This window comes from Labrus mixtus, chromosome 14, assembly GCF_963584025.1.
Source record: "Labrus mixtus chromosome 14, fLabMix1.1, whole genome shotgun sequence".
Lineage (NCBI taxonomy): Eukaryota > Metazoa > Chordata > Actinopteri > Labriformes > Labridae > Labrus > Labrus mixtus.
Window position 1 is genome coordinate 7,279,153 of NC_083625.1, and position 27,918 is coordinate 7,307,070.

The 27,918-nt window shown below is 40.8% G+C and overlaps 1 protein-coding gene across 3 annotated transcripts; it reads right to left on the reverse strand.

The window, feature by feature from the left end:
- On the reverse strand, nt 1–27,918 carry LOC132987816 (voltage-gated potassium channel subunit beta-3-like). Of its 3 annotated transcripts, none has more exons than XM_061054748.1 (14): nt 27,220–27,918; nt 9,022–9,065; nt 8,897–8,934; nt 8,507–8,586; nt 8,226–8,270; nt 7,699–7,743; nt 7,568–7,611; nt 3,816–3,902; nt 3,594–3,679; nt 3,353–3,473; nt 3,158–3,252; nt 2,895–3,015; nt 2,147–2,235; nt 1–2,010 (listed from the first exon to the last, which is right to left on the reverse strand). In XM_061054748.1, the coding sequence occupies exons 1-14, from the start codon at nt 27,516–27,518 to the stop codon at nt 1,921–1,923; spliced, it is 1,284 nt and encodes a 427-aa protein (XP_060910731.1). In that variant the 5' UTR covers nt 27,519–27,918; the 3' UTR covers nt 1–1,920. The 3 variants fall into 3 exon arrangements, with proteins under 3 accessions (XP_060910731.1, XP_060910730.1, XP_060910732.1); XM_061054747.1 differs by lacking the exon at nt 27,220–27,918 and adding an exon at nt 21,951–23,456; XM_061054749.1 differs by lacking the exon at nt 27,220–27,918 and adding an exon at nt 10,679–10,741.

A 27,918-nucleotide genomic window follows, 5' to 3' on the forward strand; every position in this document is an offset into this window, starting at 1 on the left:
TTCTCTCTCATGGTTTCTCTTTGTTGCAAGACAGTAAAATATAAGTTATGCAGGAAAAGTTACATTTTCATGGTTTGATTGGAGTTTTCTTTTGTACACTAGAAGCTACACTCAGTTGAACTGTACATAATCACAGAGTCACAAAGGGGAGCAACATCTCAGCCGCTCCTTCAGGAGTTCTTCCATAGTTCATATATTCAACCTTCAGACAGATAGAAGCGTTTATATACAGTACCACGTAACCTTGCATCCCCTTTAAACGACGTCATGTATCAAAATACACCCTCTCTGTAGATTAGTGCTATTTTCATGGGAAATCACAAAAGGACCAAATCCCCCCCCCTTGACTATTGAAATTGATACAAAACTAAAGGGAGAAAACATGAAATGCACAGAATAGAAGTATTTGTGCATGTGTGCAAGGATCACAGGAACAAATGATAGAGAGAGAAATTCCCAGAGAAATGAGCAGAGAAGCTATATTTTTAGGCTTCCACAAAAAAAAAAACGTACATTTGCTAAATCTCACCCCAAGTGACCTGTGGCAAGAGTAATATCACATTAGATAAACTCAGACAAAATCATTTATGTCCTATCATTTGAAAACTACTAGTTCACCACAGTGTCCAAATCTTTGTGTCAGATGCTCAGTGACTTTTCAACGGCCTCGAGCCTTTGACTTAGGAACAACGATGCTCTTCACGAGAACGAAATCTTGGAAGATCATTCTACGAACATCTTTTGATACAGTTTAGCAAGGACAATACAAAGATTATAGTAAGTCAGACGGACACACAGCCGTGTCTTCAGACTGCAGAGAGTCTTTTAAAGCAAGAGTGCCCACCAGCACGCGGTTCCTGGATCAAACTGCCAGAGTAAAAAAAATGGCTTACAAGGGCACTGCAAATCTACATAAGCCATAAAAGCCATGCCACATTTACACCCTGTTAGGGCTTTTCTCTCTTAAAGGGACATGCGCACAGTTTACAAACAGAGGAGGCGAAGAGACTGCTGAGAAAGCAGCAGGGTTGGGAAAGATACTCTCAAAATCTAACGAATGACTCCTGATTGCCAATTTTGCATAATGCACTTTAATTTAAAAGGCCAAATTTATGCAACATGATTCATCCTTTTTAATGAAGATCAAGTTTCCATGGGCAGAAATCTATCTTTATTTCAGTACTTCTAAAATATGTGTGCAAGTTTTGTTTTTTTTAGTTTTTTTTTAGTTTTTTTTAAAGCATGTGATCTGTTCTTTCCTTCTTTTTTTTTTTTTTTTTTTTAATTTTACCAGACCGGATTAAGTCAGGTCACTTTACCAACTCCATAAGTAATCCATTGTTCCCAACCCTGTAAAGCAGTGAGCATGGCAGACCAGTCACATGCACACTATGGGAAACGTTAGGCTAGACAAATGAGTGCTAACCTTTGGCTCCTTGGCTGCTGGGTACTAAACATCATACAGAATAACAGGCAGCTGCGAGGGGAGGAGACTCACATATCCTATGAAAGCACCGTTCACACAGTAAAGGTGGATTTTATGGTGGGTTATCTTTTTTTCAGTCAGTAATATTGGAGTAATTAAGAGTTAAATCTGCTTTGAGACAGCTGCTTTGAATAGCTTTCCCTCTTGGTCAGGGATAAGTCGCTCTGACCACCGCTGCAGAAAATAATTAGTCTGTGAACAATCGGCAGTGAGCAATATATGACCTATTTTTTCACACAATTGAGAGATTTTCTTCTTTTTTTCAAACATGACAAAATGTACTGCGCAAAATGGATCTGCGCACATACTGGAAGCATAATGTTGCTGTGGACATGCAAATTGTTGAGTATACAGCAGAGCAAAAAGCGATGTTTCCCAATGTCATTGTCTTCCTCAGATTCTTGAAACATCATCTGTCACTCAGATTTGCATCTTCATGCACGCAACTCTTTCTTGGAGTGTGGTTTATTTCCCAGCAGGGCGTCAATCTCTGTAACGGTTTGAGGGGTCATTTGAGTTAAAATCTGCAAAGATGGAAGAAAAGATGGCATCAGTTTGTTTTGTTAACTGTTATAGTTGATGAGTTTTAACCCTTTATGTTTAGGCACAATGTAGCACATCTGTTGCTTCCAACTATGTTGAAAATAGAAAACATTGTACCCGGAGTGCACCGAGGTTCTCGAGGAGCTGGTCTGTATTTGAAACACCCAGAAGTACTGAGCTGACTCCCTCACTGCGCAGGCACCATGCTGCAACGAAAGGGATGGGAAAAAAAAGTTAAAGTCAGTCTCAGTTTATAATGAAAATCAAATAAAACCAAAGAAAACTAATCCAAAAAGTGAATTCATGTCTTGTTGCATGAATCAGATAACATGCCATTGTTTTACATCAAAGTCCAAATAAAAACATTTATCTTCAAAAAATGCTTGATGCATAATTTTAGACCAAAGATCAGTTTACTAAATTAAGTTGAAAAGCCAAATTATGACAGTATTCCCAAATCAGTATATTTCAAATAAGGTGGGACCGAATACAAAGTGGATTATCACACAAGATGCATGAGAAGCATTTGATTAAGGCTTTAATGAATGCTTAATTTCTCAATCAAAGCACTTCTCTCAAGTGTAAATAAGTTAACCCACCAGCACGGTTCCTGGATCAAACTACCAGAGTAAAAAAGAAAGATTTCTTTATGTATCTTCACAATAAGAAGAAAGCTTTTTTTTTTTTTTACAGATGAGGGCCTTGGCTTTCCCCCCTGTTTATATAATTTAGGGAATTTGAGAATAAAACAAAAACATCATAGAATAATGAACAAAATCTTCAACCATGAGCTCCAGTCATGAAACAATAAAAATCAATAAAGAACAAGTATGTTTAAGGAGACTGTTATTAGCCTGAGTCATACCTATGGCCAACTGTGCAGCAGTGCAGCCCAGTCTGTCCGCCAGTAGATGGAGCTCCTTGATTTTAGCGAGCTGCCTGCGGCCCTCCTCGCTGTTCACCCTCTCCTTCAGCCACTGGTATCCCTTCATCAGGAAGGAAATGAAGAAAGCGTCGATACACAACTGATTTCACACTGCAATACCCCGCTGATCAGAGAGAGAATTAGACTGAGGCGGATTTTCAGGAAGAGGAATCCCGGAGGAGGGCCGGTTGAACCAAACTGACCTTCATTGCTGCTCTGGAGCACTCCGGTACACCATCGCTGTACTTCCCTGTGATTAATCCACAGGCAAGAGGAGACCAGGTCATAGCTCCGACACCTGGAAGAGTGCAGCAAAAGCAGACATTTGAACTAAACTTAATGAAGGTTTAATTAAAGACATAGCACTAATTATAGCTGTGAGAGGGAGGATCTCTGACCGATCTTGTGGTAGAGCTCAGGAAGCTGCACCTCCACTTTATCCCTCTGGAAGTAGTGATACTCGGCTTGCTCACACACAGGTGGGATCAGGTTGAACTGGCGAGCCACTGAGTACGCCTCCTGGCCGCCGAATAGAAAGAAACAGAGTGTCATGGTTACGGAGCAGCATTCATGGCCAGAAGCTGACGCAGCACTGGGTTGATAAATGAGAGATTTTATGAATGTGGGATCAGCGTTCACCATGATTTCCATCGCACTCCAGCGTGAGGTTCCCCAGTACATGGCCATTCCCTGGTTTATTACAAACGTCATAGCCCGCACAATCTCTGCAAATCACATCACATTAAAACATTGTGATCAGCACCTGGTGCAGCCTATGAGCACATGTAAAGTGCTATAACACTATACTGCCACACGATATTTGGAAGGATTTTAGAAAACGAGACAAGCTTCATGACTGACCTTCCATGGGGCTGTTGACGTCATTTCTGTTGGCGAAGACGATGTCCACATATTCTAGCTGCAGTCTTGATAAAGATCCTCTTAATCCTGTCACAAACAAGGTTAAAGGATTAATCCCTCGTTATTTAATCGTTGGCTTGTGGGTTTTCTGTCGTTAAAAAAAGTCAAACAGCTATTCTCAGTAGGGACTTTCCTTGAGCGTGGATGTGCTTTGAGCTAAATGCTAACATTAGCATTATCACAAAGATTTAAATTGGTGAAAAATGTTTTGCATTGTTCTCAATTACACTTTGTTTTAAGATGCCTGCATATGCTAAGTTGCACGACTAAACACAAAATACACTCTCAGAATACAGCTGAGGTATTCAAACATATCCTTTAGTTTTCTGATGAATTAAAATGTGTCCTGCGGACGGCCCTAAACTGAAATTCATTACATCTACAGTCATAAGCCAAACGCTCCATGGGTGGAGATACCAGGGGAGGAGAGGGTATTTTTATACCAGAATTGTGACATCACAAGGAGAGCAAATTTGAAACAGAGCACTTTTCTCTGTGTTGTAAGACTTATGCAGACCACAAACAAAGGACTGGATGGGTTTTATTTCACATTTTGTGGGTCGGTAGACACTCAGGTTACCCACATATATGTTCAAAAACACTGTAAAAGGTGGATTGGCTTAGTGGATATTTCTCATTCAAATTGCAATTGAAACAGTAATTACTTTCATTCTTTTGTTTTAAACTGAAAAATAGACTCTACCAATCTCTTGCAATGTTAGTGGTCATCAGGTCATGGGGAAATAGTGATGACCTGCTCAAAACAATTCAGTGCAGAAGGAATACATGGGGCATAAGAGCACCTTAGCAACACTGTGATGACTAAGACTCGCAAGAACTAGTCGATTATTCTTAAAACAGCAGGATAAAAATATTATTTCACAGATGGATACTGCTTTTGAACAGTTCTTGGTTATTTTTAATTTGGGGTCAATGGCTCCTGCTCACAGTTTTCTAACCCTGTGTATGTTATTAATGTAGATGTTCAAGTCATGACATTTAAAGTCTAAATAGTAATGCTGTCCCTTCATCAAGTTCACTCATTATTCGATGTTGTGCTCCAAAATAAAAGGCTCATGATGTTCAAACGGCCATTTAGGCTTCTTGGTAAATGACCATCCCAAGGTCTTAGGAAACAAACACAGAAGAAGACTGTATTCAAGGCCTACTGGATGAATTGTTTAGGCAGAGCTGATTACTGTAAGTGTCTGGAACAACAATCATCACAAGGATGTTTTCACTAAAACATCATCTCTGCTGCGTTACCTCGTCTGACCCTGAGTCCTTTTGTCTTCCTTTGTCCCAGACACCAGACAGACCTCAGTCTGATTAATGTCTGCCCAGGCATCTTACCTCAACTGACTTCACACAACTTCTTTGACGCAATTAATGCACCTCATCTTCTATCAGTTCCGGCAAACATTAACAACTTCAAAGGAATAGACTTGGATTTTTGTTTTCATGCTACTTGACTGGATTTTAGGGCATGCTGATGTATTTTCTGCGACATGTGACTTGCAGCGGCTTTTACTCGGTGACACTCAGTCAAAGCTTTAACAGTCATGAAATGATTCACAACAACCCAGGCTCTGTTAAGGGTAGAACTAGTGCATGCTGGGGGAAAAGAATGATGTACAAAATAAAAAAGAACCAAACACAATGTAATGTAAGATAGGCTTTTATAAGCAGTTTGCCTTTTCAGTCACTACATGCTGCATGACTGTTGACTTTTGTTAGAACTGTCTATATCGTTTAAAATAGATTGGCATGATGGCTAGATAATGTCTGGAAATTTTCAGACATTTGCTAGCGTGGCTCAAATTACAACATCATCACCCACACATCACCAAAAAAACACATCAGGCTAAGGAGCAGGCTTAACCATATCAAATAGTCTATTCCCTGGCTATGTGTTTCATGATGAGAGGGGGAAGACACATCAAACAGGCATGCCTGCTGTTGCCATGGTGCTCTCAGATGCTGTCTGACATTTTGCACAGGGGGGGGGGGGGGGGGGGGAACAACTGTATTTGAGGTATCAGCTTGTGACTGCTGTCGCTGTTAGAGACAATGACGTGGTTTTCGACCAAAATTGCAAACATCCCAGAAATGTATCCAAAGCGGTCGGGAGCAGCTGATTGGGCCGGCGTGATCAGCCCTCATGCACCTCTGAACACTGCACAGCAAACGATGTGCGGTCAAGCTGAAATTTTCTAAATCAGTTGTGTGACTCAAAAATTGGGTCAGTTTGCTCAGTGTTTGCCCGGCAGAAGCTATCATCTAACAAGCACATCTTTTTGATTTGGCACTGCAGTCATGCTGGTGAAGAGTGCGCACTGTAGGTTGGGGTTTTGGCCCACAGAATCCAGGACACCCTGGATGGATTAAACAAGTGATCACCAAGTAGACCAAGTCAGTTAAACAACATACATGTGTTTATATCAAATACGGCATGTAAGTTGAATAAATATGCTAACCTCAAACAAGTATGAGAACATTATTATTCTTGACTGAACTGCAACTGTTTGATTAGTCACATGTCGTATCTAAAAGTCATACAGCTACAAGTATCACAAAGCTCTATTTTAAAAAATTTACAGAATCACTGAGTGGACATGCATCCAAACATCTGATCTCCTCCATTTGCCTTAGATAAGCGTAACTTTCCGCTTGTTTGTACGAGATCTCGTCTTTTCTATCTTGTTATCTCGGTATGTCTAAGCGGGTTTTTCTGGTGATAACAGGATTTTCTGTTGATCTAGAAAACAAATCAAGAGGCTGCTCACTGTGATAGGCCAGACCTTGACATGCCATGCTGCCATCGCCTTCATGTACGAGCTAAGTTAAAGTTAAGCCTATTGATGATGTTGTATGAAGCTTATTACGGTCAGCATTTGAAAACAAACAAACAAAAAACAGCTACATAAAAAAACAAAGCAAAAACACATAATCATATGATCGTTCCATGTAATTGTGAAATTTACAAATAAATAAATGAAGGGATTGAACTGACTGAAAAGGTGTGGGGCGAAGCTTTGGCTTATTGTGCCCGCCCTGTTTACAGAACATAATCTGTTAGGCAACCCTTTAACTTCACTACGAAACCAAAACACTGTATGACATGAGGAATGACAAACAAAAACTTAAGTTCCACCATTTCATATTTTGAAATTTCACAAGAATCAGAACAACGCACTATCAATAAGTCGCAATCTTTTCAGAATACTAATCCTCATATATTATCTTTATATTTGTTGTTTCTATGTTCGATGTGTGCTTCTGTATCTCTGACGATAAGAGATGAATTAGTGGAGATATTGAGAAAATAACTTATCACAGGAAAACTGAGTAAATGAAATGTATGCTTATGGTTTATGTAGAAACGTAACTGGACTTTGTGTAACTGTTTTGTCTACTTGACTGCAGAGCCGTGCATGTGTCAAACTGACGCTACATTAGTACCTCTTAATCTAAAGTGTAATATTCTCACCTCATACTCTGAAGCGTACAGGGCCAAGGACAGAGCGGTCTTATATGAGGAATTTGTAATAAGAACATGTTTTCTTATTTCCTGATATTTCACTCTTGTGATTATTTGAGCTGTGGGATTAAATGTACAAATGATGAACTCCAGTTTCATGGTCTGGACCTAAAGAAATAATCATAGTAATGAGGCAAATAGAAGAGTCTACCTTCAATGATGTGCTTCCTGGAGAGTCCTCTCTCTGTCTCTGCTCTGAGGAGAGATTAAAAAGAAATACATATTATTGATGCTCCGTTAAAATGATATGTGTATAACATCATCTATGAGAGTGATACTCACTGGCCTCCCCAATAGATCTTTGTTGTGATGACAAAACTTGAACGCCTGGTAAGGACACAGGATGTTTAGACGCATCGTAAATGATGGAGAAATGTCCTAATTTGACTCCTTATGCTACCAGATAGAGATTACATCAGCCTGCAGAGTGTGGTACATTTAAATAGACTTTGGACTAGTGATTTATTTATTTCTACTATCATTTCTTGCTTTATTTTTTCTCCAGATGAAAACTATCTCACGGATTTCCCACATGTTTTATTATCTGGGACTTTACTTTCACTTGGTATCATTTTTATCCTTTTATAGTCTTTCTGAGGCGAAAGCTCCTCGTTTATCTCAAAAATATGGATTTCCCTTGAGATGTCTTAATGTTGCGTCTGTTCCAACAGTAACAAAAACATGTGGAAACACAGTGCATTTCATAAACCAAGGAATTATTCAGATATCAAGAGAATATTTGATCATCTAATAGTAAAAAATATCTTTTCGCATGCATGTGCGTCGTCTTGAGAAAAGAGTCATATTACCTCCATCCTTTCTTCTTGATAATGTTCCCTAGAGTGATTTCAGCTCTGTGGAGAGACACACATCAGGTATTCTTATTAATTGTTACGGGTGGATCGTCACTTCTGATCACTGCTCAGTAATGTGAAATCATTACACAACATATACACACATGTTGGATGTTAAAGAAACCTGCACACTCTCCCTGAAATGTCCTACATCATAGAAAATGAAAACGGCTAAAAGTACAAATAACAAAAAGCTTCAAGAAGAAAAACAAACAGAAGTGAAAGTTTGAGCTGACCTTCCAGAGGCGTACACCTCTGCTGTGTCAAACAGGTTCACTCCGTTCTCATACGCTATGGCCATCAGGTTCTCTGCCATCTGTGGGAAGACAAAAATGAAGACTGAGAGAGGCAGGCGATGGATAAATTCCAATTACCCAGAGGTCGACCGTGAAGGGCTCTATGCAGGGAGGATAATATAGGAGATATTATATGTATATCATATCTCACCGAGCTACTATAGTTTCTTTGTATGAGCTCTGTGGGATTTTGAAACATGTAATTGGAAAGCAGGGAGATTGGCGCTCACAGAGCAGCGTGTTTTTAACAAAAGAAATATGAGTGAAACATGCTCAGGAATCGACTTCTGATACAAAGAGAGAGAGAGAGAGAGAAAACAGAATCCTCACCTCGTCAGAGATCTGTGATCCAAATGTCACCCAGGTGCCTGAACGAGAGCAGAGACACAGAGGGTTGTTTTATTTTGAAGGGTTCAAACAGAGATGAATATATTCCTGCCTTCAAACAAACTCACCTAACCCGAGGCAGGAAACACGGAGGCCTGACTTCCCCAGGTTCCTGTGAAGAATGAAAGAGAAGCTCAGAATAAACGATAGGAATAGACAGTATGGGTGGGCCGATTTTTGTAAACCAAAAATCTGCGCCAATCCAGTACATCCACGTTTGAGTTGAGTACAAAATAATCCTGCATAATCAGAAGGCTTAGTTCTCAGGCGCTGCATTCAGATCTAGTTCTGAGATACTTTTCTTTTTCCCTCTCATGCTTTTTATGTGCAATTATATATATTTACTCCTCTACAGTAAAGGTGCAAATACTGCTTTTTCACTGAAGATTGATACTTATGAGGCACATTATTACAGTTTAAACCATCCAGGGTTGTCACAGTTTGCTAAATCTTGACCGCTTACAAGATTCACAATTTCATGCCAATGTCAAAAATGTCAAAATATAATAAAATTTATTGTAAAAAAGCACTTTTTTTGGGGATTCAGGAACATTCTGTTGGAAATGCTTTGATACAGTTGTAAAATAAAGTATTTAGACGTTGTCGTTGTAGCGCTTCTTTGACCCATGTAGTGGGAATATTTGTATGGCTATATTAGTGTTGCAGAATTCTTTGTAAATACATAAACAGATCTACAAATGCATTCACACACCCACGAATGTGTGAATACATCAACAAATGCATGCATAGATCAGTAAATGTGTGAACAGACGTTTAAATGCATATGTAGATCTGCCAACATGCTGAGAAATGTGTAAATAAAACATTGTTTTTAATGGCTGAAAAGTGTTTTGCTTCAAGGGAGAAATGTCACAAAAGTCATCAGTTAGAAATCTTAATCTTTTCTTTAAAGGTGACTTTTGCCTCATTTTTGCTCTGCGAGTTCCACAAATCATCACATTTCCCCTGAGCTCAGGCTCCCAGGCCTTTGGGTTACTTTTGTTGGCCCATCATGTCTGGTCAAATGTTGTATGCGTCTTTAATTCAAACCAGCAAAACACTTATCAGACATGAATAAATATGTACATGAAAACCGACTGATCTATGTTTTTTGCAGCTCTGTGTACGCATTTGCAAGTCTTTTGAGGCATTTGAGGATCTGTGCGCTTATCTGTGGATCTAATAACATGTTTATTTATTTATGCAATTAAAATCAGTTTTGCATCAATCGATAATGTCTCCATTTGTTGATTTATTTCTGCATAACATCCAATAAAAACTCAACTGAAAACCACATGTGGATTCTAACATGCTCCGTGAAAATGCAAAGATGAGAATATATAAAACTAAATATGATGAATTAATTATGTATCATGAATCAGGCTTTGCGCATTTTATAGAATTATGACAAAAGATAAAAACTTTAAATGTAACTTGTTCCCATAGTGTCCCTGAATGTAAATACTTTAACAACTGCTGCTGCTGCTGCTGCTGCTGCATCAAAGTCTTCCCTCTCCTCCGGTTAAATACCTGCCTGTGCCAATTATTTCTGAACAATCAACCTTTTCTCCTTCCTATGGTAACAGTTCAGTGCGTTACAGTAGGTCAGTGAAACAGCTGGAGGGAACAAGGCTCAGCCCAGTTGGAGTCCAGGCTAAAGCCTCTTTAAGATCCGTGTGGTAAACGGTCCAAAAATGTTCCATAAGCTAAAGAGGAGTCCATTACCCAACATGCCACATCTGATTATCCACACAGCTGAATGTTGATGGGCGAGCAGGGAAAGACAGAGAGCTGCATTTCTGACCACGAGAGCATCTATTGCTGAAAATGACGTGGGCTTCATGCTCTCCTCCTCCTCCTCCTCCTCCCTGTGTGCACCCCCCCCCCCCCCCCCCCCCCCCCCCCCCAATTCTAATTAGCCGGGGAGCCAGCTGGAGAGGAGCAGAGGAGCTGCAATGCAACTCGCTGCTCGCCGTCTTTTCATCTCCTCGCCTCTCCCTTCTCTGCCTGCATGCCTGCCTGCCTGCCTGCCTGCCTGTCTGCCTGCGTCTGCCACAAATAGCCAAATGCAGAAAGACAGACTGTCAGAGCATTTCGACTCAGTCCAACGAGTCCTGCTTTTATTTTCCCTGGTCTATTTTTAATGTTTGACCTGAGCTATTTTTAGATTCCTGCATATGCAAGCGTTTGTGTCCCACTGTGTGTGCATTCAAAGTGTGTGTGTGAGTGGGTGGGTAGGTGGGGGGGGGGGCAGTATTTATATGTGTGCACCGTGTGTGGGTGTGAAAAACATATTGTTTGTGTCATTTCTTTTAACCCTGTCAAAATAGCACACAGGTGGAGGGTCAGGAATGCTACACACAGAGTGGGGGGTTTGATGTTGCTTATTCCTTGTACGGTTATCTGGCTCTCTCCCCTTCACCATTTGTCGACCAATCACAGCTCTGCCTGCGCTCACAATCGCTTTGAACACTCGGAATTAAAAATAAATTAGACACATGGAAGAAAAAAAACACTTCAGAGACTTTTTTAAAACCTTTTTTGCCATTTGTTTTTTTTTTCTGCTTTTGCCATTTTTTATTTTTTTTTGCCTCAATTTCAGTCTGATGCAAGTCAACTAAAAATGTTCCCTAGCAACAATTGACTAAGTTGGACCAATAGCAGCCTTCCTGCTATTCAAGGAAGATGCTCATTTGAAGAATTCAAAGAAAGGCTGTATCCACAAAAAGCAGCACCTGCAAGAAACCTGCATGCTGAGGGGAGAGATGACGAACAAAGTGTACAGTTTGCAGTCTGAAAATTACAGTTCCTTATCATAATATGCCACCATATTGTATAAGTTGCAGTATTGATATTAGCAGTCGGTCAGGGAGGCTTTTTGAATTAACTTTTAGTAGTCCATTTTACCTCTTCATTATTCTGTACCTATAACCTTTGATTTAGCCTTAGGATATCGTGCACTGGTATATATTTAATGTGAATTAATGACATTAATTAAACCAGAATCCAGCTGCATTTTCCACCTTAGTCACACATGAGGACACCTCCTTACCACACTTTCCTTTGACATCGCACCATGAAGAAAAACAGAGAGGTAATGCGTGACAACTAAACATGAGTCAGCACTAGCAGAATGTCAAGCATCCGGCAGCATCCACAAATTCACACTCTTTCTGTTTCAAAATGTTTAAATTAAACATGTTTTTTTTTTTTTTTTTTTTTTTTAAGAACTTAAAAGCAGACGGCTGATGGGCCGACATGCTTGGTTTACATGTGTATCAGCAGGTCATTACAGGAGCTAATGAGTGCTCAGCGTGCTTCAGTAGCTGAATTATTGATTGATGTGCAACATAAAATACAATTTTCATGTTTGTGTGTGTGTGTGTGTGTGTATCAAGGCGAAGGAGGATTGTATTGTTTGTGTGTGTGTGTGACAACTGGCCGCCCCCTCCCTGCTCTCAACTCCAGCGCTCTCTGCAGTGCTGCAGTCTGCTAAATTACTATCAGTGAGTCTGGAGAGACACATGCTCGCTCTTTTCCTCTCACTACTGCTTTCACGACAGCATCTCCCACACACACACACACACACACACACACACACACATGCATGTACACAGACACTGTGTGTGTGGCCTGTTTTTTTTTTTTTCTTACATGGATTTTTGCAGATGATATAAGGAAACCTAATATCTATTCTGTGCAAGCGTCCGCGAGGCAGCTCAATCCTATCACGTGAATATTCACGCTTGATGTGAATTTCACTCCAGCACAGGCACAGATCTGCATACGCTCATGCATGAATGCACTCATGAGCCGGGGCACACAGGAACACACAGAAACACAGATGCTTCTCTCTCTGAAGCTCTTTCATAAGTAGGCCTCCCTGTGTTTTCTTCTCGGTTTCCTCTCTTGAAATAAATCATAAACACCAAACAAGGTGATTACAGCAACCCGGCTGCTCCTTGTGTTATTAATGTAGGAGAGAGAGAGAGAGAGAGAGAGAGAGAGAGAGAGAGCAGGGCAACACAGGTGCTCCGTCACGGTGTAGTCAGCATTTTAACCTGTGCTGACATTAACTGTTAGTTTTCACCTGAGACAGGAGGAAGTGACTCTGTACAGATGGTTAGGTGCAAATGACGGAGGCTTTTTTTTTTTTCTATCTTCTTCCTGCAGTTGTCATAAAATGCCACACACACGCTGAGCAGGCTGTTCTCCAGAGGGAAGCACTCCTAGATAATAATAACACTCTCGTCACTTCATATGTGTGTATGTGTGTGTGCTCGTACTCGCACCAACTGTGGGAAGATGGTCGACTGTCTGTTTGTTAATAATGCTGTACACACAGTTTCACAGAGTAGTAAAGGGACATTTCGCTCAGATTACAATTTATTATCCAATGCGGAGGTTGCTGCCGTTACTTCAATTCAGTGGTTTATTGTATTATCGGGGCTTTCACCTGTAATGAATGACAATTTTAAGCATCCACATGAACGTCTCTTTTCGATAATCACTTTCACTGTGAAAAAAATGGACACTTCCTTTGGTAGAAAAGTAGTTCCACTGAAGATTATCCAGAGTATAGACATTGTTTAGTTTGCTTCTTAAGTGAAAAAAATAAATCTTGATATCGTAACGGTGCTTCTTGGGTGATGTTGATTATTAGTTTAATCCTTGGTTGTCTTGCCGTTAACTCTAACACTTCTCATACTGAATTAAATTAAACCTTTGGGTGTGGGTAATCAAAAGCACAGGGACAACTTCTGCTGTGCATCTCGCACACTTTAATGTCTGTCCGTAATGCAAAGCATGACATACACAGACCGAACCACAACAGCAGTGATACCTCGCTTGTCTTAAAGCAACATCAATCAACCGTAACCATGAGCAACCTTAAAGGCAAACAGTTACTCTTGCAATTGTACGCAAAGTACAAAATGTAAATATAAATGAAATTAGCATTAAATCAAATAATGTATATCATCTCAACCTGATAGAAATATAGATCTATAAGAGAAAACTTCACAGAAATAAATCTCATCTCCATCTTATACAATATTCTGACCACAGCAAAGAAAATCCCTTTATTTCAGTTGCCTTAGAGGCAAATCTTTGAGTTATTAAACAAAGAAAACGAAGCACTGCTGTGATAAAATAAACGATTCAACTATCAACCCAGCGTAATCCTGACAACACTCTAATTATTTCTTCAACAATTATTAATGAATGAGGCTAAACAACAGACATTTTTCCTGCAATGTGATGTTTTTTTTTTTTTTAAATGGTTAGGAAAGCCCCACAAAGATTGGACTTTTTCTCTCTCGCTCTCGCAGACACACAAACTCTGCTGCGCTGATCTAATGTTGCGAATCAACTGCTAACACTTCATTAGTGGTCGTGACTCTCTCATTAACTGAAAGTGCACACGAGGAGTGGCACAGCTGAGAGATTACAACAGTATATATTAAAACTGTGAACCTTTTCTTATTCTTGTGTGTGTTTGTGGTTTTTTATTTAGTGCTTGAGGCCAAAGCGGGACAATGTAAGTAATTATGTTTTGAAGGGGAACTGGCTGCGAAATGTAAATTGAGGTTGAAAGAATAGCAAAATGTCTCTTCTCAACATGTTCAAAAGGAGTTTTTAATGAAATTCAATGTTTGAAAAGGTCACTGCACAGTGCTTCTGTCTGCAGACGTGTTGTTGTAGCTGTTAAAAAATAAAAAATAAAAAAATAATGTCAGTGTCCTGGTCTGCTGCTTTTAAAATAAAGACTTTAAAAGCTCAGTCGATTTTGAAATGTTTCAATGTAGTTGCCAGTTTATCTCGAGCCTAAACCGTTTCAGGTACTCTCCTACTTCATGTTAAAATATCTTTATGCAAATACTTAAATTACTTTGACAGAGGATTCAGGGTCCGTTATTTTGAATATGATTGAATTGTTGCAATGTACTTCCAATGAACATCATTTCTCACTGCCTAAATAAAAGAACAAGTTAAGACACTAAGTAAAGATCAAATATTTAAAGTTCTTGAGTCTGTCTCCAGGACCACATGGTGACTCTCTCCCTCTCTCTCTCTCTCTCTCTCTCTCTCTCTCTCTCTCATTAGTCTGTCTCTGCTCTTACATAAGGCCATGCAGTGATGACTTTGTGTCTGCCTGAAGAGAATATCAGACTTTGACTTTGACTCTGATTAGGCGGTCCGTACAGAGGACGTGACGCGGATCGTCTGGCCATGATTAAACCTGCTGACTGCTGCGGCCACTGATTCCATCCACAGACTAATATTGACAAATGTAAGCCTGATTAAACAACACTGACCCAGCAGTGACTCCACATTTGGGAAAGATGAAGTTCTCTGTCTTATAAACAAGTTTGGAGAACACTTAAAGATCTGACATGCAGGTGCATAGATGATGTTTCAAACATTGTGCTACTCCTGCTTAACTTAAGAAGAACAATTAGTTTATATATGGGAAGGAGGAAAAGTAATAAGACATTTTTAGAGTTTACAAAAACAGAACATAGTTTGTCTGTATTGCTGCTGCCAGACAGACTGAAATGTGTAATGTATCTTAAAAAACTGTGAGCTAGCTGGTAGTCCTGACATACACATGTCCCCCTGAGGTATGTGATGCAATCATCCACTCCAATGCCACTGTAAGGTTTAAAAACACAAACACAAACTCTAAAAGGGTCGCAAGGAAACGTGATGATGCTGGAAAACGAAACATTGCAAAGTTCAGACGCAGACACGGAGAGAAAACCGTGGCGACTCCGCGCTGATCTCAGCTCAACGCCTCACTGAAGGAAATGCGCAAAGGTGTGCTGCGACAGTAACTCAAAGCAACACCTTCATCAAAAATGAATGAAATGGCCAAGAAAAGATGTTTGACACTAATTAAAACAAATGTTTTATTTATTACGATTAGCATTTTTCTCATTCAAACGAACACGCCATACCTCTGAATGTGTGTTTACCATTAATATTATAAATAATCTGTAGAGGAACCATTAAATGAAGGAACAAGCCAGTCCTTCATCTCACACATCAATCAAGCTAAAACACAGAGCGACTCTTCTTTAAACGTGTTGCAGGACTTCAAAGTGACGCCGCTGATTTGCTCAGTCGACTGGAAACTCAAAAACCCACTGAGAGAAGGGCTGAAAGTCAAGGTTGATTTCCTCCTCCCTGCTTCACAAACCATTTGTTTACCATTATAAGTCTTGATAACAACGAGTCCAAATGACCTAATTATCACTAAACTATCGTTCATAATGAGTCAACTCTGTGAAGTCCACATCTTATCACTGGCTGAGGTTCATTACAAATTAAATACACATGGTGTCCACGGGGTTTTGTGAACGTGGGAATAGTCTGATTGCTAATTCTTCCACAGCTTTCTGGAGTTTTATGTATGAGGCAACTCTAAAACATCATTACCTCAGCTAAATGGGATAAAATGAACTAACGGAGGCTGTGAAGTCGTTTTATAGACGCATAACTGTAACAGCGTACCGTGAGAGTAATAAGATAGGTCCCTCACTGTCTCACAGCAATAAATGACCCCTATACATCTGCTCGACTTGACAGGGAACAAGCGACTCGATTACTCATTACTTCATCAGCCGCTGAGAGTTCAGCTTTCCCAAGTCCCAGTGGTCGAGTGTGCTCTGTTAGAGAACAGCAGCGCTCTGCACGGCTGAATGTCAGGACACTTCATACCACCATACAAATACATGTAAGCCTGATGCTCCGGCTAAACATGACCCTTAATATTAGCTGTTATTTTCAATACAGCGCTTAGCTTTCTGTTATATCAACTTTCCCTTTCCTCGTTGTTATTTTCGCTTCACTCCGCTGTTAAAATGTGACGTTTCTTGTATTTGTGTCGTAGCCTGAGAACCAGATGAATCAGCAACTCAGGTTTGATTTGATTTGGCAGATGCCTCTGGTCCCCCTCCAGTTCATACAGATTTTTATACAGACTGATGCTGGTCCGGACAACAACAACAACAACAAACAGTCATAGGGGGTGAATTTATGTGTTTTTGTGTACGTTCAATAACAACCAAGATGGCTGCCGCTAAAGGGAAACACTGTGAATTTGTCATGATTCAAAGAACACTAGTTTATAATGTATAAAAAATGACATTTTGGCAATCAAATCATGTTATTTCAAAAATCTTTTTTTTTTAGGATTAACTGGAAGCCATATGAATAGTGACAAGTAGCCTAGCAGACTAGCAATGCAGCTACTTTACACGTTTTGTTGCTCTAAATGTTTGTAGCGTCCAGAGGTTGTCCTTCGGAAATTCACAATTGACTTAAAAGTTTATAACTGAACTTATCTTTTGGAATTTGGAACTGAGCAATGGCAGGCTAGCCTTGTCAATTTAAAGAAATGTTGTCTGTTATGTTAGCTTGAGAGACCCAGGAGTTCAGGAAGTTAGGTGATAGAAATGATATATTGCCTTGGGGATGTTAGTTTGACACATCTTAACTCAGGGCCTAACAAACAAACTTTTCCAGATACTTCTACAATATCGCATAATTTGATGAAGCTCCATGTTTTTATAAAGACTTTTGATTAAAGATCATTCAAACCCTAAGAAAGACCGTAATCTTTTTTTAACTTGTGTTTGTTAGCTTAGCTCAGAGACAGGAATTTTGAATTTGCATGCAATCTCCATGTTCTCTGAAGGGACCTCTGGATAAAAGAGACCTATGTACCTGAGGCCATAGAACTGTAAAAGCATGTTCAACATCAGTTAGCTCCAAAGATCAATACCTCTCTCATGTCTGCTCATTAAATATGAAGGAACCAAGAGCAGCCAGTTAGCTTAGGGGGAAGACAGGGAGACACAGCTAGCCTGGCTCTGCCCAGCTGTAATAAAAACCTGTCTCCTTGTTTGTTTTGTCTTAGCAGAAACTCAAGTGTAAAAATACACATTTTTGTTTTAGGTGGTCACATGCTGGAAAGTTTAGAAAGAGTCTTGAGGCAAAAAAAGTAACGCTAAAGTTTCTTTCTCGAGTGACTTATAATGCAGTTACTCCGTTAGTGACTTAGTAACTTTTTGATTGTAGTAACTGTAACTAATTACTCATTTTCAGTAATGTGCCCAAAAGTGGAGAAGACGGATTCTACCCCTGAGCCACAGACAATAAATTTATGTTTGGGTTAGCTAAAAGGGCCAGTAGCAGATTCTACTGCACAGCTCTGGCTCTGGCTTCACTTTTGTACAACAGGAGGAGGTGGAGACACTTAGTCCATATTTATATATGGTCAATGGTCCTCTAGTGTTTGATGCTTTATTGCTCTGTCTCTCATTCACTAATTATTTGCATCCTGCTGCCAATAATCTAAAAATGAGAAAAAGGAAACAATCCTTGTGAAATGTCAAACAGCAGAAGATAAATCTGCACTTGAGATACACCTGACCTGCTTACCAGGTAACTGTTGGTGGGAAAAAAAGAGAGCCTGGTTACCATAGAAACTGACAATTTGCTGAGTTACAGACTTTGCCCGAGTGACTTCCAGCCTTACCTCTCCACAGGTGTACTAAAAAAAAGGCCTTTTCACACTCACTGTTTTCTTTTTTAAATACCCGACATGGTTATGTGAACATAAATTGTAATTTTGGATTCAATTATTTGCTTTTATTGATCCTTGCCTTCAGGAATGTAATATAGAAAGAAACTCAAGAGTTTGTTAGTTAGCTGAATGAACCAACAATCGTTTTAATACTGAAATGGGCTTCTCTGGACGTCTTTGAAAGTTGGTTCAACTGTACTACATCAATTCAAATCTTTAAAGCTTGAATTAAATACACTATCTCTTGAGACATAAGTTGTAAATCCAGTCCCTAATAAAAAGCCATTTCTACGCTGTTTACAAAGGTAACACACACACAAACCCACGCACACACAGGTTTAAAGGTCATAAACAGTTTCAAAGAAATTTAGGTAAAACTGAACAACTAAAGCAGATAGAGTGAAGAACGCTAAGAGTTTGGGAGGGGGTGTCAGCAGGGGGCTCATGGGAGTGATAATTGCAGAAGGTGTATTCATCTGTGACCTGCTGGTACGTGACGAATCCTGAGGTTAATTAGACAGCAGGATGAAAGGAGAAAACATTCAGTCAGACAGGAAAAAGCAGTTATGATTGGTGCCATCCGGATAATTGGATTGAAATTAGATACCATTTTTTGACGTCTTTCTCGATTGCGGTTTTCATTCAGCTTCAATCAAAGACGTGTGAAGAAATGACCAGCATTTACTCCCTGCAGGAATACAGACTCATTCAGCATGCGGACATGTTTTATGCCCTGTTTCTGTTTCCTCTACAGGCTCATTGTGACATCAGTGTAAAATGGAGAATGTGCGTCCACGGTGCAGCCACCAGCAGGCTCTGTGGCCGGGTGCTGGTGGCGGTGATAGTGATGGTTATGTGGTGATGGTAGCGATGTTGATAGTGGTGGACTCAGTTGCAGAGGGGACTGATAAGCGACAGCAGTGTTTGCTGATTAGGAAATAAGACTGAAAAAAACTAAAAGCAATGCCTGGGGTGTTGCCCCTGGCAACTGGAGCTGGCCATATGCTGTATAGACTCATTGTGCTGCTGCACTCCCTAATAGCGACACTTTTCCATAGACAGCAGAGCAACCCGAATAATTTGAACCAATCACAAGTAAGTGTGTGATTCTCCAGGAAGAAACATACAGTACGTAGTGGGGGGATCCAGGTTTCATCTTGTGCCCTGTTCCCTTTTTAAACATCCTATTTAATGAAAACTGAATTGTCTGAGGAGAATCGCTGCAATTCAATCAACCTGATTACCAGGAAAACAGGTCATTAAAACTGTCCTCCTAGTTATAGAATTGTAGAGTCCTAATGAAGGAAACAGGTTGTATGTTATGGTCCTATAGATTCTGGATGGTGGCAAGTGCTTTGGCATGCACATTTATATAACTGCATTATTTTCCACTGCTGCCAGGTACCCTGTGTAAGTGGAGGCTGCATAAACAACAGTCCTCATCAGGCTGAAGCTCCAATCCATCAAGGGGAACTGAAATGTTCACAGTCAAGCACAAATGACATTCTTCTCATGCTCTTTATCCCCTCTGTGTTTTTATTCCATACATTATGACTCAGACTTGGTGTGCTTGAACAGCTTTCTGTGTCTGCGATACTCTGCTGCAGCACTTTATTATGAACATTAAATGCATTTTAAATCCTCGACAAAAAGCCTGGTGTCCTTGGGTGATTTTAGGTAAGCTGCTATTGGAGGCAGGCTTTTTATTAATCTGTGGTGAAGAGCAAAAGGCCAGGGTGGAATCTGCATAAAACACATAAGCCAAAGGCAGTGCTCCTATATGCATATAGTCTGCTTTGCTGTGATAACATTAAGGGTGTTTGGTATGTATTATGTAAGCGTTTTTACATCAGCCAGTGTAAGCGTTTTTTAAGAGTAAATGTCATGATTTTTATAATGTCAGAAAAATCACTGCTGTGTGCGCACTCTCTGAGCTGCTTTACATCCATGCTAATAGATATGAAGGCAGTCTGCACAGCAGGGGCGTGTCCAGACTCTTTTGAGTTGGGGGATCCTACCTGTTCTCTGACTTATGCAGGGGCAGCCTGAAGCATGTGTGCACACACAAGTATTTCATTTATAATATTTATCTCCCTTTTCTTTTTCCGCTAATCATAACCTCTTTGACTTAACCTTAATGTAAGGTATACAGTGTTACAATGTTCTGTGTAAGCATTTAAAAATAATAATATTACAGAGTGGATTCATTAATCGCCCAAGTTTGTTTCTTCAAAATAATACAGACGTATCTCATACAGCCAAGTCACAGTTTAAAGTGTCAAAAGAGAAAAGGCTGCATGGAAATGCCACAAAATTAACCGGCAGCCTGTCGCAACCACTGACTGTAAAAAAAAAAAAAAACATGGACGTACGCTCAGTGATGACACTTGATGGTCTCCGAAGAAGCACTTGTGAAGCCCAAAGATGGTGGTTCGTGATATTGAAACGACTAACTTCTGGCTAATCGAGAAGCTGGCAAAGAGGTGGAGTTGAGGCGAGCCAAATGAATATGTTGGTTGCTGATACACGCCCATCTCATCCAGCTAACAAATTCTAAAGACTAAAAACATGGCAAACAGGTACGACTGCCTTTCAGTCAAATCAGCCACGCACCTTATTATGCCAAACTTTTCATAACTCTTAGGGCTGTAAAAATGTGCATTATACTTTAGGACTGAATGGAGATTCCTTGGTTGTTTGAGCAAGCCTCAAGTGGACAATCTATAAAATGCAGGGGTGGGGGGTTCCACTCCCACTATGGCTTCATTTTTCATCACTGGAGGTTGCTGCTTGTTTGCAACACAGCCCAAGAAGTTGGTTTGAACATACATCCTGCCTCTAAATGGACAGATAGCCAATCACTTATGATGTTCAAATGCTGTTACCATCTAGATTGAGTTTTTTTTTTAAATCTGTTATCTTAGGATATAAATAATATTTTTGTACAAACTGTGATTGCTGATGTACCTAAAAGCAGTCGATTCTGGGAGCTCACTGGTTTGGGTTTTGGATTGGTGCATTGGCTGGTGTACTTGCCCAGCCTGTTAGTACAATTAGTTGGAATCCGAGAAAAATCTACATTCAGATTCACATTTAAGGTGGCTAATCAGATTTCAAAGGGACCCAGGCCACCTCAGGCTGCATGCTGTACATGTCCCTTATTCCTGATATGATGTAGAATGCAGACAATTTGGGCTGAATTCCCCTAAGAGAGAAACAGGTTGAGTTTCATGCTGCTTGATCTCATTATGTGCAGCCTCTGCAGGAGAGGGTTAGCCCTGCTGCTCGTTATGATAATCTAGAACCTGTGAGATAACCCGGAGGTCAGGAGGGCGCAGTGATTAATGTTAAATAAAATCAATCCCACCACCCCTTGAACTTCCAACTCCTGCTCCCCACCCTCACCTGTACTTCATGCTGGTGTGCCTCCCGATGGCCTCCTTCATGTGGGCATGACCCTGCGGGGCCTGTCGAGACCCGGACCCCTCCCTCGTTTTGACAGATCCTTGGGACGTGTAGTTGCCATTACTCCCTTGTCCACTTCCTCCTCCACCTCCTCCGCCGCCACCTCCTCCTCCACTTCCGCCGCCACCTCCTCCTCCGCCGCCTCCCCCACCTCCACCGCTGCTCCCCCCGGGAGGTGGAGCGGTGCGAAGGCCACAAAGTCTGTCCTCACTGCGACTCTTGAGGTTGTGCTCGGTGCAGGCGAAAGACACCTGCATCCTGACCCTGGTTTTCCGGTGTCTCTTTTATTTTGTGGGGTGGGGGCTGTTTTTTTACGGGGAGTCACAGAAGCAGGAATAATGTCTGTGAAGTGTTGGTGCTGCTGTGACAACGGAGTGCTGCTCATACACGGGATTCAAACAGGGCAGGTCAAAGATTTTGGCTGATGGTTGGAGGAAACAAGCAGGAGTCCAGCCTCTAACATGACACACACAGAGCTACCGTCTGCTCCGGCTCCTGTCTGGTGATGCAAACCTGGCAAAAGGCTCGTAGAGTTTTCACACTCACAAGATGCATCAGGGCTGCTCTCCAAAAACCATCAGGAAGCTTGTAATGCTCACAGCAGTCCTCAGACGGGGATTTGGGGATGTGGCAGATCTAGGGAAGCCCCAAACACTTCAATAGTGCACTGACAGATGATGGTTCCTCCCTGGAGACTGCTGGCCTTCTCCCTCATACATGCACGGGCTCCTATGGCTTCTGTTGGCTGGCAATGCACTTGATAACTCGCTGTCTTCTCTTCAGCTGAGGAGGTTGGTGGTGTCTGCCTGGAGCCGAGGAGCTCCGGAGTGTGCCGCAGCAATGACACAATCACAGCTACAGGCATCTTCGCACCCAGTGTCGAAATAAGAAGGCATTTTTTTTTTTTTCCCCTTTTCAATCTCTCTCTCAAAAAAAAAAAAACCCGAGCTAAATTAATCGATTATTCATTGCCTAGGCGTGGGGTAAACACACTTGAGAGATGATGCGAATTCACATAGTCAAGCCCCGCCGATGCATCGTCGCCCAGCAGCCTCACGCAGCATCAATTGGATGCAAGAGAAGAAGAAGAAGAGAGAAAGCAACACATCTAAGAGCAAAAACAGCGAGAATTCAGCGCTTGAAGTGTTTCACACATACCGGCAGCAGCTGTGCAGCTCTCCCGTTATTCGACTAAATCTCACGGTGAACCGATTTGAAATGAATACCGGCATCCTGGCCCCGAAATCAGCTGTAGGGAGCGGACGTTTTCAAACGCTCAATGCCGCCACTCCTCTCTCCCTCAGCAGCATTTTTTTTTTTTATCTTCTTTTTTTTTTCTCCTTCTTCGTCTTTTTTTTTTCTCCACAGGATCCAAAAAATGTTCACGACACACAAGCAATGTGGGGGTTTCAAGATGCTCTCTCTCTCTCTCTCTCTCTCTCTCTCACGCTCTATCTCTCTGTGTGTGTGTCTCCCCTCTCTCTCTCTCTCTCTCTCTCTCTCTCTCTCTCTCTCGCACGCGCTCTCCAGTGTGATCCTACATTTTTACATCACATGGTTGCACACACATCTCATCACATTGTCATATTATGTTATGGAGCTTACACACACACACACACACACACACACTGCTTGATTTTGAAATTTAAAGAACAATGTATGTACCAGATTTCTTTGCACATTAAAAGGTAGCATATTCAGTTTCCTTTGACTTCACTTCGTCCCCTCTTCTTCCAATTGCAGGGATTTCTCATCTACCACACCCATGTAGCTACACGTCCAAAACAGTCACTTCAGACTACATTTTCAGTGTTCCCCTAAATGGCCCATCACCAAATTTCTACTGTAACACGAGCTCCAAACAAAGAGCAGATACACTCCACTTGTAAGTCATATCACATCACATCCTAACATGGCAGCGTAGTAGCGTGGCATATCATATCACAATGCATCACATCACATCCTGTTCGGAGAGAACTGATGTGTCATTTTAGTGGCCAATGATAATGGTCCCTGCAAGGCTGTGTTTACGGTCTAAACTCTGCTGCCGCATCCTTACAGGAGGCTGTCAATCGTCAAAGTTTCACTCCACAACGCAGAGGGATGAGGTTCTAAATCACCTCACCTGTGATGCAAAAAAAATGCACACACACACACACACACACACACACACATTCAACACCTCTGCAAGTTTGTTTTCAGCAGATGTGTCCAATGAAACTTTGCTTTAAAGCAATCTGCAGGTCCAGTGTGACTCCGGGGCTTATTACACTGCCAGAACTTTGATTTAGTAACTACCTTTTTTTTTTAAAAAGTTTTCAGGGAAAGCTTTGACAGGGACGTTTCCAAATGTAAAGGAAGGTAAGGCAGAAAATGTGAAAGCCACCCACTGTGACATTTGAAAAGAGAAGAAGGTTTAATGATCTCCTGTCCCGTTAAAGCACAGTCAGCGCCCACACAGCCACAAGACTTCCAATAACCACTTTAATCTGTTTTCCACTTTTAATTCCCAACTTGAGTGAACGCAGACAAATCAACATAATGACTAAATCTTCATCCACACACACACACACACACACACACACACAACACGCAGGCTTAACCTTCACCTTCACTCCAAACAATCATTACTGCGAACAGCTTTAAACATGCAGTTCGTGATGCACTAAATTTGATGACTTTTGGAGCTTCGCTTCTCGCAGAGCCCCGGCTGCTACATCAAGAGGTGATCGTATCGACAGGCAACAAAAACTTATCGTAACATCTACTCACTACTCAGTGAAATGAGAAGGATGAAGATGTGATGTCATGGTAAAAGAAGACACATTATAGGCTGTTCTTCTTCTGGAGATGTGTTACACAACAGGTTGTATAATGGGAGTTTCCTTGAAACAATAAATAAACTCTACCTTTAGACTCGAAAACAGAACTGTGTTTAAAACCTGTCTTTAAATAGTGATTATCTACAGAAGAAGATCCTCTGGTAAATATCATAATGATGTTTTACCTAAAGTCATCTTGCTTGGTCGAAATCTACAAAACTCAGTGAGATCTTCGTTGATGTATTATTGGAGTGAGATTTTCTTCCACTAAAAAGGTCAACAAACTGGTTCTAGTTGAGGCTGCCTTCTGTGATAAAATATCAAGATATCATGATGTAGAAAAAATCTTTTTTTAGGTGACTGATGGAGTGTTTTAATTATCAGAAAAGTGTGATTTGTAGGGTTTGTCACTTTGGACCAATCTTACTCTGTTCTTTTTTCATTTAAAAATTAAAGAAGTTGCACTAACAACAGTACAACACAGTGTCATGTGTCAAATACAGTAAGTGATGGAATTCATTAATGTCCTACAGTAAAGGAGAATAACACATCTTTAACAGAAACACCTTGCTGCTGGTTTTGATACATAAATATGGTTTGTGTTGTTCCTAATGTAAAGCAAATCTGGAGGAATTTACCTTCACTGAAACTGCATGGATTCCTTTAGGCACGTTGTTTTTCTTTTGGTTTGATTCATCTTTAAATGATTCAGTTTAGCATTAAGTAAACCACAAAAAGGACGGTTAGAGGACAGGCAGTTGTTAAATGCTTTTAGTGGAATTACTGAAACTCTAATCCAGCCGAGAGAAAAAAAAATCTGAGTCCATCCAAAAAAATGGCTTCAACAACTGTTTATTTTTTAACCTTTGAGCTTCAGTTCAGTCAACAACAAAACAACGTGTCAGTCCTCTTAAGCTGTTTGACAAAATGAAAGTATCTGTCTCCCTTCGCTCTGCATGAAGGAGTTCAGCAGATGAGGCCAACGTGGATTCTAAGCTGTTGATCACAAGTTCCAGCTCTGAAGGAGTTAAAATCTGAGGCATCATTACTGTATTAAAGCTAAATGACATGCACCGAGGCTGTGAGGAGAGTACTGCCACCGGGGACATTCATTCTAAGAAGAAATGTTGCTTTGTGTCATTTGGGTAAATCATTCTTTTACTTCAGTTATCAAAGGTTTTCTACAGATTTCAGAGTAAATCTCTAGAAGCCGTCATCTCTGAAGTTTCTCAAGAAGTGATCATCATTAAACTGCATATGTTCTGGTTTGATAACTGACTTCCTTTCAGGTTGACACTGCCACCTAGAGGCGGCAGGAATGGGCTCTTAATGGCTGTGTAAGTCTGTTTGGGATGAGCTGGATTAAAGAAAACACCATATAATGCCATGACATGCCATTCCTAAGAAATAAGGTTAAGATATGAACGTTTTTTTAAAGTCATTAAATCATTGCGTGACATTTACAAACCAGCCAGTGGTGTTCATAAATGCACATAAATTTACAGCTGTGAAATATGCAACATTATGCTGAATATCTCCAGTGTTAATGCTGTACCTTTTGTCGTCTTTGTAGTCCCTGTCTGACGTTTTCCAGCGAAAATAGATTCTTGGCAGCCTTTTCATCCCAAAATAGCCAAAGTTAGCCCTTTAAAGTGAGAGATACAACAACCAGCTTCCTGTCCCCTGCTGTCAATTCACACATCATTAACCCTAAACTGATGCTGACCCTTGTCCGACACAGTGTTTGATGTGCGGGTACCGTTTGTCTGACATCAACATAAGTCATAGTGAAAAAAGCAGATGTTTCTGCAGTCCATGCATTTTTATTTCAAGCTGCTTCTGTGCTTTGAAATCTCATCAAACAGCTGATAATTCTTTATAAGCCACCGATTGAAAATAAATCTACAAATATAAATAATTAGTCTAACACCCATGAATAATATCTGTACTCAAAACACACTGCAACTATTTATATTTTTACCCGTCCATGAATTGTGTCATTACTCCGAACACTTCAATTACGCTTCTCTTCAAACACTCAACTACATTTATACATTGGGGAATATAACATATTGAATACGTTATTTAAGTTAATCATAGGCTGAGTGAAGAAGTGACATTCTTTCTATCAAGATCTGAATATCAATTATTTTAAAAACAGTTGTTATTACATAGATGGTATTTAATCTGCTTCACCGTGATGTATTCATTTTGATCTGTTAATGTGAAGATTTGAAAATTACAATTAATAAACAAAGTATGCATCACTTACTTACTTTGAAGCTGATTTACATGCATCCATTCTGTTTATTGCTAAATATCAAAATGCATCTTGTTTGATGCATTTAATCATTTTGTTGTCATTTTCTGTTCCCTTTTCCTCTTACTTGTATGTCATCGCGGAGCGCTCAGCCTCACACTCGGCCAGCGAGAGGCCACACTCTCTCAGGTAGAGCTCCAGCCGGCGCCGCTCCACCAGCCTGTGTGCCGCCTCCAGGATCTGAGAAGCCAGGGCCTCGGACTCGCTCCTCTGGTCCGGGCTCTTGCTGCTCCGAGGGGCCCCAGCTTTGGCCACGATGCTCCCTGAAGAGGACGACGCCTTTGGCTTCTTGCTGATGCCATAAAGGTCTTCCACTGAATATTTCCCCCCTTTGCCTCCTCCGGTACCACCTCGGCTGGCAAACATTGTTGTCTGGAATCAGGTGCTGGAATCAGGTGCTGCAGACTGATGAAACGTGAAATCGTCCTCCTTGTTTTTGCTCAGTTTTGCCTGCTGGATCCACTTTGGGCAGAAAGCTGCTTCTGAGTTAGAGACAACGAGGCTGAGCTATTTTGATAGAGATTTACAAAGATTTGAAACATCCGGCCTGGAGGATGTCAGACTTCAAACTGCTGGAAACAAGAACTTTACGCTGCTGTAAAATATCAAAAAGTCTTGATTGCTCCTTTGTGGAGCCGAAATCCAAAATAAAACAAAGGCAGTCCCAACATGTCAGAAGCAGCACCCAGTCACAAACAATGACTCCTGCTGATGTGAGGTGCTTCTTTGAGTAAAAATGGATGGGAAAAGCAATCAGCATCTTTCT

What these genes read in the sequence shown, in the direction of transcription:
- LOC132987816 (XM_061054747.1), bottom strand. Translation starts at nt 22,267, where the DNA reads ATGCAGGTGTCTTTCGCCTGCACCGAGCACAACCTCAAGAGTCGCAGT. An exon ending in TGTTTCCTGCCTCGGGTTAG is followed by an intron (nt 8,935 to 9,021) that starts GTGAGTTTGTTT and finishes GCTCTCGTTCAG; the next exon opens with GCACCTGGGTGACATTTGGA. An exon ending in TGCTGCACAGTTGGCCATAG is followed by an intron (nt 2,236 to 2,894) that starts GTATGACTCAGG and finishes CTTTCGTTGCAG; the next exon opens with CATGGTGCCTGCGCAGTGAG.